Source organism: Triticum dicoccoides, chromosome 4A, assembly GCF_002162155.2.
Source record: "Triticum dicoccoides isolate Atlit2015 ecotype Zavitan chromosome 4A, WEW_v2.0, whole genome shotgun sequence".
NCBI lineage: Eukaryota > Viridiplantae > Streptophyta > Magnoliopsida > Poales > Poaceae > Triticum > Triticum dicoccoides.
Genome location: NC_041386.1, coordinates 73,658,929 through 73,670,082, shown reverse-complemented (window position 1 = coordinate 73,670,082; position 11,154 = coordinate 73,658,929). Strand labels below are relative to the sequence as shown.

At 42.1% G+C, this 11,154-nt stretch overlaps 1 protein-coding gene and 1 non-coding gene across 2 annotated transcripts; both read left to right on the top strand.

The window, feature by feature from the left end:
- Positions 1 to 601: 601 nt before the first annotated feature.
- On the top strand, positions 602 to 3,172 carry LOC119283415 (cyclin-J18-like). The gene is made up of 9 exons (XM_037562974.1): positions 602 to 700; positions 781 to 857; positions 950 to 1,067; positions 1,159 to 1,257; positions 1,336 to 1,353; positions 1,445 to 1,515; positions 2,058 to 2,184; positions 2,285 to 2,345; positions 3,060 to 3,172. The coding sequence occupies exons 1-9, from the start codon at positions 602 to 604 to the stop codon at positions 3,170 to 3,172; spliced, it is 783 nt and encodes a 260-aa protein (XP_037418871.1).
- A 1,776-nt stretch (positions 3,173 to 4,948) lies between these two features.
- TRNAV-AAC lies at positions 4,949 to 5,022 on the top strand. The gene has a single exon. It is a non-coding gene; the product is annotated as a tRNA-Val (tRNA).
- Positions 5,023 to 11,154: the final 6,132 nt, after the last annotated feature.

Below are 11,154 nucleotides of genomic sequence, written 5' to 3'. Positions count from 1 at the left end.
CATATTTTCTCTTTGCCCACCTCCCCTTGCTTCTCTCTTAGCTCCACCATCGCTGAAGGCCAACTCGAGCAAAGACGCCTAGCCATCAATTCATAGACCCAAGTGGGCCACCTACATTTTTTTGAGGGACAAGTATGCCACCTACATGTTTCAACTCAAGAAAGAGAGCCACACAACATCAGCCTTTTAAAACGTCAATGAGCATCTCTAGGATGAAGAAAGGCAACAATGGCTTCATATGTATGTTCCTCTTTATTCTTCCTCCTCGACACGTCGCATATGTGATAACTACCTGGATCAAACCATGTGAACTTGTGATCGTAATTTGGAATGAGTTCCTAGCGCCACGGGGTGTAAATGAAATGAAAAAAAAGAAGAACTCAAAAAGATGCGCACACATCTCGAGATGGAACATCCGTGTAGATAGTTAATGTAACCATGTGTACAAGTAGTACAAAATCAATATTGATATCTTCATGTGATTTTTTAGAAGTTCTTACATATTTTTCTCCTAAAACAGAGAAGTGAAGAAAGAAAAGAAAAGTGGGAATGAACAGAAAGCAAATCGAAAAGAAAGGGGCCGTCCCCGACTCGCGCCACCATGGAAATGGTGGAGGCGGACGCGGCGGCGGCGGCAAGCGCGTGGCCTGGTTCCTCCCGCCGCAGCCACCTCCTCCAGTTCCTCCTCCACGCCTCCAACGTAAGCATTCATCTCCCTCCGTTGTCCGCGACCCCGACCGAACTCAGTCTCACCCGCTGCCGTCCGCGATTTCCTTGTAGCGGCTCGACCTCCGGCCCATCGTCAAGTACTCCGCGCTCTCGTTCTTCGACGGACGCTTCCTCCCCGCGCTTCCGAGGTGAGAGGTGACGGCGGTCGATCTCCCACTCCCAGACACAATTTCTAGTTTTGGTTGGGGCGAGCTTTTCCTTCTTGACATGTTCGTGGCAGGAAGATGGGGTTCTGCGGCGCACGAAGTGGACGGGCCATCAGGTCGTGGCTGATCGAGCCCCTCAGGGACAGCAACCTGGAGCTCTTCGCGCTCGTCGCGGTGTGGATCGCCAGCAAGGTGATACCGTGAGCATCTCAGCAAACTCTCTGTGCATGCATGCCATGGGGGAGCATCATTACCTTCCTTTTCATGCTGTTTTCTGTTTCAGATCCATGAGATGAGGCCACTGTCGGTGAAGAGCCTCAAGGCGCTCAGCGACCGCATCATCGCCGACCAGCATTTCACATGCCGTGATTTCGCGGATGCTGTGAGTTCGTGGTGCATTGTTCTCTTTCATTTCGGTTCCTGATTATGCGGACTGAAGGTGTTTGTTGTAATGCCGCAGGAGCTGGTGTTCATGGAGGTAAAGCCTCTGGGCTAGCGCTGGAATGTTTGCTTTGTATTGCTTTCGTCTTCCCACACTATGAAATCGTTGTTTGTTGAGTGGTCTGTAGGTAGTGGGTTATAATGTTGGGTGTTCCAACATTGCTTTCATATACCTGGAGCAGCTTCTCATTCAGTTCAGGTTCATCAAATTGCTTAATTCATTCGCTAATCACTGACCAGTACTCCAATTGTTAATACTTTCATTAGGAGCAATTCTTATAGCCTTTTAGAACCGTTATATACAATACTGAATTACTAGTTTGTGGTGAACATGTATCATCTTGTAACTCTGAAGTTCTGTAAGGTACACATCCATTTATATTGGGCAATGCATTATATGAGAAACCACAGTACCACACACCACATGCAGGTTCAGTAATTAGTCACTAGAATTAGAATCTGTTGCATTCAGTTTCTCACTTCCCCCTGAGCAGTGCACTTGACTCTTTGTAAGTTTTTAGTTGGTGCACAGACACAGTATCACACCACCATTTGTTTACCAATCCCACGAAGTTACACTGTTAGTGCTTAGCACTACAATAATTTTGCTGATGTGTAGAAAGTATTAAACCATGAACATATGCTGCTCATATGTTCTTATTGTTCTGGATTCTCAGTACATGTGAAACGTAAGTATAGAATTTCAAATAACGTGCTGCTTATTTTCTTCTTCACTGACAGGGAAATATCGAAGTTGGGTGATCTTTTAAGTATGGATGTGTGCATGGAAATTTTGGATGTTCTTTATGAGACCGAAGATACCTCATGGCTTTTTGACTTTCCCTGTCCACTTGCTGCTTCAACTCTTGTATGTTCCCTAAATGCAGCATTCCCACTGACATTGAAAAGATGATAGATAGAGCTGCGACAATGTTATGCCTAACGATGTCTGTCTCTTTTCTCTTAAGGTTACTGCATATGTTATGTCAGTTCCTAAGCAGACATGGGAGTTTCCAATCCTTCCTTGGGGTAAGCCATTAGCTGCGTGCTTCACTTTATTTATGTATGGTCCGGCAAAGAACCGCATTAATAGTTTCTTTGGTTTTTGTGATTTTTATCTCGAGTGAAACCATGAGCACTGAAATGTTTCTACTTTCTTCAGTTAAGACATTTTTGTTGACATCTTCTTTAGTTAAGACTTATTGTTCCCTGTGGTCATATACTACTAATGAATGAACAACATGCCTTTAGATGGATTAGGCCTGCATATGTAAGAATTGTGTGTCTAATGCACTGATTTGCTGAATCAGTAAGGTTCTGACATTCATCACACACCTTCTAACAATATCTGCACTTTGCAGTCCGATTTACCACATCATATGCTGAAGAAGAGATCATGAAGATTGTTATGACAATTCTCATGCATGTACTCAAACCGGATGAAATCAAAGAGAAGAACAAGAGAGAGTTCAGTATCTGAGGCTCATTGCAAACTGTTTATGTGTAGAGCAAAAGTAGTTGTGTCCAAATTTTACCAGTGGTAAGTACTAACACCGTGCAACCAAGTGATTGTGTAGAAGATAGTGCAGCTTGTTTGCATCCACAATGTGGGATTAAGATTTCCAAAATTGCCGTGGCCGCTAATTAGATCTGTAAAAAAAAATTGTTGCTGAATGTATTGTTGCCACACGAGTACATGACAATTCAGCTCAGATGACTGACTGACTCATGCCGTGATGCTAGATCTCTCCTTGATCCTCGTGTCCATGTGGCACTCACCAATTTTCTTTCCATTCGATGGTTATGATGACATCAAGACTCTTGGATTCTGCTTTTGTCTTCCTGCAATTGTATAACATGACATGAAACAATTTTATTCAGCGTATCATGACAAGCATGACCCGTCAACTCTTCATGAGTTTTGATATGATATTCTCATACTGAAGATACTCCTTGTTCCATAATTGGAAGGAGAATGATTTGAAGATGTTCCTTTTTTTCATAATTGAAAGTCACTTTCCCATAATTGAAGGAAACTTCATACTATAACAGAAGAATGAAAAACAGTATATATGGGGGTCCCGGGAGTCGGTACTCTGCAGGGGTGGGAGTGTTGCTACTTGCAACCGCCTCCACATGCCATCAGCTTTCTTTATATTTGATGGCTCTTGTCTTGGTGCAATTGCAAAATATGACACGAAACGACTTATTCAGCATATCATGACGGGCATGACCTCTCAACTCTTAATTGGAACTGATAAAGAGTTGATGGGATATTCTCATATTGAAGATACTCCTTGTTCCATAATTGAAAAGGAAAAAGAGCTGAAGATATTCCCTTTTCCATAATTGAAACAAAGAAAGTTTGTATAGACTGAAAGATCATATTTATGGGGCCCCAGGAGCAGGTGCTCGGTAGGGGTAGGAGTGTTGCTACTTGCAACCGCTTCCGCAAGCCATTGAATTGAATTGAATTGAATGGACAAGAGTCAATATTCTCAAGCTAAAAGGAAGAGGAGGGAGCCGACATGCCCTCGAGTTTATTGATCATCATCATATCAGGCATCACGCAATTCCAATCATGTCTTCTGTCTCTCCGTACCGTATCGAACTCAATAAACACGTACATTATTTTCTCAACATCTGTTGCGTGGTCAGTGTCCAAGCGTGCAACTTGCTATGCAGCTGCGGTTGTTTAATGCGTCGGCACCAATCTTTGCAGCCTGCTCCATGCATGGATTGCATGAACAAACAGAGACCAAGGCAAAATTTAAAATTGCCGCTGCAGAATAATGCCAGTCCGTTGGTTACATGTCTCCTCCGGAACCTTTTCGTCGGTCGTTGGTTGGCCTCACAACTATTACATCAAAAATCGAACCGCATTTTTTGCCGTTTTGCCTCAAACTGGGATGAGATCATCACCAACCGGAGCACTTCGCCGGAGACGCTTCGACGGGGCAGAAAAGGGGCTTCTGAACCGACGATGATTCCTGCCATGAGACCGCGATGTGCCACCTCGAGAAATGGGAACCCGCCGGCTGCCGGCGGTTCGCCGTGACGGGCCACACGTGCAGGGCGTGCCTCTCTTATACTACTGCTGCTGCCCTGCCAATGACGTGCCTTGGGCACTTGATCTGCATGCCGGATTAAGCCCAGCTACCAGTCAAAGAGCAGGGTTCGGTTCTGTGTAGTGATGTTTGTCTGATGTAAACAACATTTTCTTTTTATTACTAAAATAAACTGTAGTGTGCGCTTTGTTTTATGGGAAGAATAAACCATCGTGATCGACCTAGTTAGTAGCCTAGCCTTAGGATTTGACATGCTTTTATAGGCCTAATGATAGGCAGAGTCAGCTCATGTTAGCTTGGAAGGTAGACTTAGTAAAGTGAAGTGGACCTCAGAATTGACTAGCCTTGTTTTAGCACCTCCACTAAATAAAGGAAGCTGTCATTGACCCTACGTATTTTCGTACGGGGAGTACTACAGAAGATTGACGGTTTGTGGTTTTCGATCACGGCCAGGGGTATGCGCATCGCCCCCTGTGCCAGCCGGGGAATCTCTGGATGACGTCATAATCAGCCAACTAAACGTTTTAGTAATAAAAATATTAAGATGACAGTACAAACATAAAAGGTGTCGTGGTGTAGTTGGTTAGCACATCAGTTTAACACGCTGAGGATCCCCGGTTCAAATCCGGGCGACGCCACAGCTTTTTACATGGCATTTTCCTCTTTTTCGGGGGAATTATTCTTATTATTTGACTAGCACATATGCCCGTGCTTCGCTACGGAGGAAACATGATTGCTATGAACCAGGCGATAATGTAATGAATTAAACACATGATTAAAAGCAAACACAATGTCTATAAACAAGAGCATTTATTATTCCAAATCATAATATTTATCCTTCACGAACACTCTCGATGAAGAATTATAGCGTGTGGCAGCCCTAGGATCGGCTAGCATCCGTTTCATGTCCGTGAACTGCACGGATCATGGTGCGTGCGGTCAACAACAATAATATAATGATTGGCGATGTCTAGGAGGTTGGCAGAATCTAGATGAGTAGATGGATGCGAGCAATTGGAAAAATCTCTCACTGATAATGTTGTAGGCTTTGGTTAGTGTAGATTAAACGGTGAAATTCGTCCTTCACAATGCATTGAACTGCTCATAAAATATTCGTGCTATTTATTTTCTTATTCATCCTAAAAAAAGCTAATAGTTGTAAACATATATGTATGAGCGCTTGCGTCTGTACTGTGTTAAAAAAATCAATCAGTGCGTGTATGGATCAGAAAAATAAAACATTCATAAACTCCTTAATCATGCTTGAGTCACAAATGCAACCACGAATGCTTACCCAATTCAATGGCTAAAGAACATGCCAGTGGCACATCTGGAAGCTTTTCTGCATAAATGGACGAACAAATACCATCAAGTGTGCAAACAAACCCGACGCAAGAAGCATAATCATCAATGGGCTCATCAGAGTTAAAAAATAATCAATGGGCTCATCAGCCATGGGACACTCCTGTTGCTCCTCGACAATGGGAGGCTCTTGTACAAATTGTATCCTCGATCATGTGTGCTTAGCAGCTTAGGGATTGGCCAGTTAATGGTCACCTTCCGCTGGAGCGGCCGCTACTACCTCGCCTCAGGCGGCATCCTCATTTCCTTTTTTCCGGGACAGCTTCTTGATATGTGGAAAACTCAAAGAAGTATATAAATTGGATGAATTATATGCAAGGGGGCAATGTGGGACTATTTAAGAGTATTGACCTTCATCTTTGAACAAAACGTTGCCTAGGTCAATTGGCAGCTTTGTCCTGTATCGACCAGGTGGTCATGAGTTCGATTCTTCATAGTTGCTCTTAATTTTTTGCCTCCGCTTGGCTCATCAGGAAAGGTGGACGTGATTTGTTGGGCCACTGGCCACAATAGATGGGCCTGTCTCAGAAATAGGAAAAAACCGGCCCAGGCACCCAGCAACGGACAAAAAATTTAGATCAAGGAGCGTTTAGTACCACCTCGTACGTGAGCAAAATAGAACGTACGGTCCAGCAAAAATTAACGGAAAAAAACTAATCGTGGGACGAAACCAAGAATATCACCTTGCTTTAATAGTAGGTATAGATTTGCCTTTTTCTCTCTCTCTTTCTCTTATTGCCAAGTGCCAACTGAGTTGTTTATTACCCAAAAATAATTGAAAGGGTGTGTATTTACCTGCTATTTTTCCCAAATTCATTTACTCTTTGTTTTTTCTCTTTATTGTCCCAACCGAGCTATTAATGATGGTGTTAATTTTTAACAAAAGATGATGGTGTTAATTATTTAATATAATTGAAAGAGCATGTTTTGCATGGTATATTCTAATTTTATTTACAGTTTGTGTTCCCTTTTTTACAACAGAGTTGTTAATGATGAAATTAGTTATCTACAATGCGCAAAAAAAACATTTTACTTGGTGACGAGGGGGGGGGGTAGCTCTTAGTTTATTACGCCTTTTTCCTCTTGCGATGACTTGTCGCTCTTTTCGTGCTTCTCTTAAAACAACTTTATAGTTTCATATATGAGTTATCATAATGTACATGAACCACGCTTCATATGCATTTGGAGACTAATCAGATAACGGGCATGCTCATAGTAGTCAAATCCTAGCCTTAATTTTTTTCCTCATTCAAAAACTTCGATTGTAAATTTAAAAGTTTAGCAAATCAAGTAAACATACACATAGTTTTTGATAAGTTGCACGAATAAAGCATTTAACTGGTGACATGTACAAATTACATGTTGTCGACGAGTGCAGCGTCCCCTTCTTCTCTTGCGTATCCATTGTCCCCTCTTTGAGGTCCTTGAAGCATGCAATCGACATTCTTCTTTCATAAAATGCCCATCACTGGTTCTAAGGAGTCCAGACCCAATATGATGGACCAATTATCCTGGCCTATCTGTTTAGTTGTCGCCTGATACATCTGAAGTTTGAGCGTAGTCACCTAGGAGTACATCTCTTCATGATGCCATCAACTCTCATGCATAGCATTCCATCTCAAAAATAATTGAAAGGGTGTGTGTTTCCCTGCTATTTTTCCCAAATTCATTTACTCTTTGTTTTTTCTCTTTATTGTGCCAACCGAGCTATTAATGATGGTGTTAATTATTATTTGATTTGCCTTTGTTTTTACATGGCATTTTCCTCTTTTTCGGGGGAATTATTCTTATTATTTGATTTGCCTTTTTTCTCTCTCTTTCTCTTATTGCCAACTGAGTTGTTTATTAACCAAAAATAATTGAAAGGGTGTGTGTTTACCTGCTATTTTTCCCAAATTCATTTACTCTTTGTTTTTTCTCTTTATTGTGCCAACCGAGCTATTAATGACGGTGTTAATTTTTAACAAAAAATGGTGGTGTTAATTATTTAATATAATTGAAAGAGCATGTTTTGCATGGTATATTCTATTTTTATTTACAGTCTGTGTTCCCTTTTTTTACAACAGAGTTGTTAATGATGACATTAGTTATCTACAATGCGCAAAAAAACATTTTACTTGGTGCCGAGGGGGGGGATAGCTCTTAGTTTATTTACGCCTTTTTCCTATTGCGATGACTTGTCGCTCTTTTTGTGCTTCTCTTAAAACAACTCTATAGTTTCATATATGAGTTATCATAATGTACATGAACCGCGCTCCATATGCATTTGGAGACTAATCAGATAACGGGCATGCTCATAGTAGTCAAATCCTAGCCATAATTTTTTTCCTCATTCAAAAACTTCGATTGTAAATTTAAAAGTTTAGCAAATCAAATAAACATACACGTAGTTTTTGATAAGTTGCACAAATAAAAGCATTTAACTGGTGACATGTACAAATTACATGTTGTCGACGAGTGCAGCATCCCCTTCTTCTCTTGCGTATCCATTGTCCGTCTTTGAGGTCCTTGAAGCATGCAATCGACATTCTTCTTCCATAAAATGCCCATCACTGGATCTAAGGAGTCCAGATCCAATATGATGAATCAATTATCCTGGCCTATCTGTTTAGTCGTCGCCTGATACATCTGAAGTTTGAGCGTAGTCACCTAGGAGTACATCTCTTCATGATGCCATCAACTCTCTTGCATATAGCATTCCATCTCACCGCCCTCTTCTATTGGATTTTCTTCTCCTCCATCTCTATATTTTTCTTGCTTACTCTTCTCCGCAAACTAGTTCCTTGTCCTTATCGTCATCAACCTTTGTTACATCGCCTCCACCTCAACTTCTCTCTTGAACTTCTCCTTTCCTCTCTTCCCCCCGTCGGGTCGACCCATGCTACACGTGGGAGTGGGACTGGGAACCCTTTCCCTTTCCTAGCCATCACCATCCTCATCTTCACTTTTGTTTGATGAGTCCAAAATATATGTTGTTTTTACATTTTGTTTTGTTCTTTAGCAGTAGGTTTTACTGTGTTCAGGGACCTCTTTTGGCATGTTTCCATCAGGATGCCACCTATGGAATTGTTTTGGGGGTATAGGAAAAGAACTCCAAGATATGGTGATAAAATCACGTCAATTAACGTGATAGAATGTTCTTCATATAAAGATGCTAGAGTACCCGCATAGGAGGGCCTCTGCGTCGTCCATTACACGGTGGCGTGCTGTGGACACTACCCTGCGGCTCATTGTGTTGCCCGATCTACATAGACAATGGGCACGGGGGGCTTGCCTTGGGGGTCGAGAAATTGTGTTCTCCCTGAGTATGCACCATTGCAAAAGTTCGTCGTGTCGAAGCAACTCATGATGATCGGGTGTGATAGACTCTACGTTCACATACAACGAGTGTAAGCCAATTTTACACATGCAGAAAACTTGGTTTAAACTTGACGAGCCTAGCATGTACAGACATGGCCTCGGAACATAGGAGACCGAAAGGTCAAACATGAGTCATATAGTAGATATGATCAACATGGAGATGTTCACCATTGATGACTACCCCATCTCATGTGATGATCGGACATGTGTTAGTTGATTTGGATCATATATCACTTAGGCAACTTGAGGGATGTTGATTTAAGTGGGAGTTTATTAGTAATTTGATTAACTGAACTAATTATCATGAACATAGTCTAAATTGTCTTTGCAAATTATATTGTAGATCAATAGCTCACGCTGTAGCTTCCTATTTTAATATGTTCCTAGAGAAAGACTAAGTTCAAAGATATTGTAAGAAATTATTCGGACTAGGTCCGTAGTCTAAGGATTGTCCTCACTGCTGCACAGAAGGTTTATGTCCTTGATGCACCGCTCGGCGTGCCAACCCCTCTAGCGTCATTTGTGGATGTTGTGAACGTCTGGCAGGCATGTTCTGATGACTACTCGATAGTTCAGTGCGCCATGCTTTACGGCTTAGAAATCAGGGCGCAAAGACGTTTTGAACGCAACAAAGCATATGAGATGTTTCAAAGAGCTGAAATTGGTATTTCAGGATCATGGCCGTGTTGAGAGGTATAAGACCTCTAACAAGTTCTTTGCCTGCAAGATGGAAGATAACAACTCAGTTAGTGAGCATGTGCTCAGAGTGTCTGGGTGCTACAGTTGCTTGAATCAAGTGGGAGTTAATCTTCCAGACAAGACAATGGTTGACAAAGTTTTCCAGTCACTGCCACCAAGCCATAAGGGTTTTGTGATGAACTATAATATGCAAGGGATGGAGGAAATGATCCTCGAGCTATTCACAATTCTTAAGGCCGCGGAGGTAGAAATCAAGATAGAGCATCAAGTGTTGATGCTCAATAAGACCGCCAGTTTCAAGAAGGGTGAGGGAAAGAAAGGAAACTTCAAGAAGAATGGCAAGAGAGTTGCCGCTCCCGTGAAGAAACCCAAGGTTGGACCCAAAACAGAGACTGAGTGCTTTTATTGCAAGGGGAAGGGTCACTAGAAGCGGAACTGCCCCAAGTACTTGGCAGATAAGAATGATGGCAACATCAAACGTAGGTATATTTGATATACATGTTACTGATGTGTGCCTCACTAGTGCTTGTAGTAGCGTCAGGGTATTTGATACCCATTTAGTTGCTAATATTAGTAACTCAAAGCAGGAGATGTAGAGTAACGGAGACTAGCTGAGGGCGAGGTGACGATGAGTGTTGGATGTGTCTCCAAGGTTGATATGATCACCATCGGCACACTCATAATACCTTCGGGATTAGTATTAAACCTAAATAATGGTTATGTGGTGCCTGCGTTGAGCATAAAACATTATATCTAGATATTGTTTATTGCAAGACGGTTATTCATTAAAGTCACAGAATAATGGTTATTCTGTTTATATGAGTAATATCTTTTATGGTCATGCACCCCTTGTGAATGATTTATTCTTATGAATCTCGATCGTAGTAATACACATATTCATAATATTGATACCAAAAGATGCAAAGTTGATGATGATAGTGTTGGGGAACGTAGCATGCAATTTCAAAAAAATCCTACGATCATGCAAGATCTATCTAGGAGATGCATAGCAACGAGAGGGGGAGAGTGTGTCCACATACCCTCATAGACTAAAAGCGGAAGAGTTAATTTAACGTGGTTGATGTAGTCGAACGTCTTCTCGATTCAACCGATCAAGTACCGAACGTACGACACCTTCGAGTTCTGCACACGTTTAGCTCGATGACGTCTCTCGAACTCTTGATCCAGCAAAGTGTCAAGGCAGAGTTTCGTTAGCACGACGGCGTGGTGACGGTGATGGTGAAGTGATCCGCGTAGGGCTTCGCCTAAGCACTACGTGAATATGACCGGAGGCGAAACCGTGGAGGGGGGCGCCGCACACGGCTAACAATGTTTGTTGTGTGTTCCAG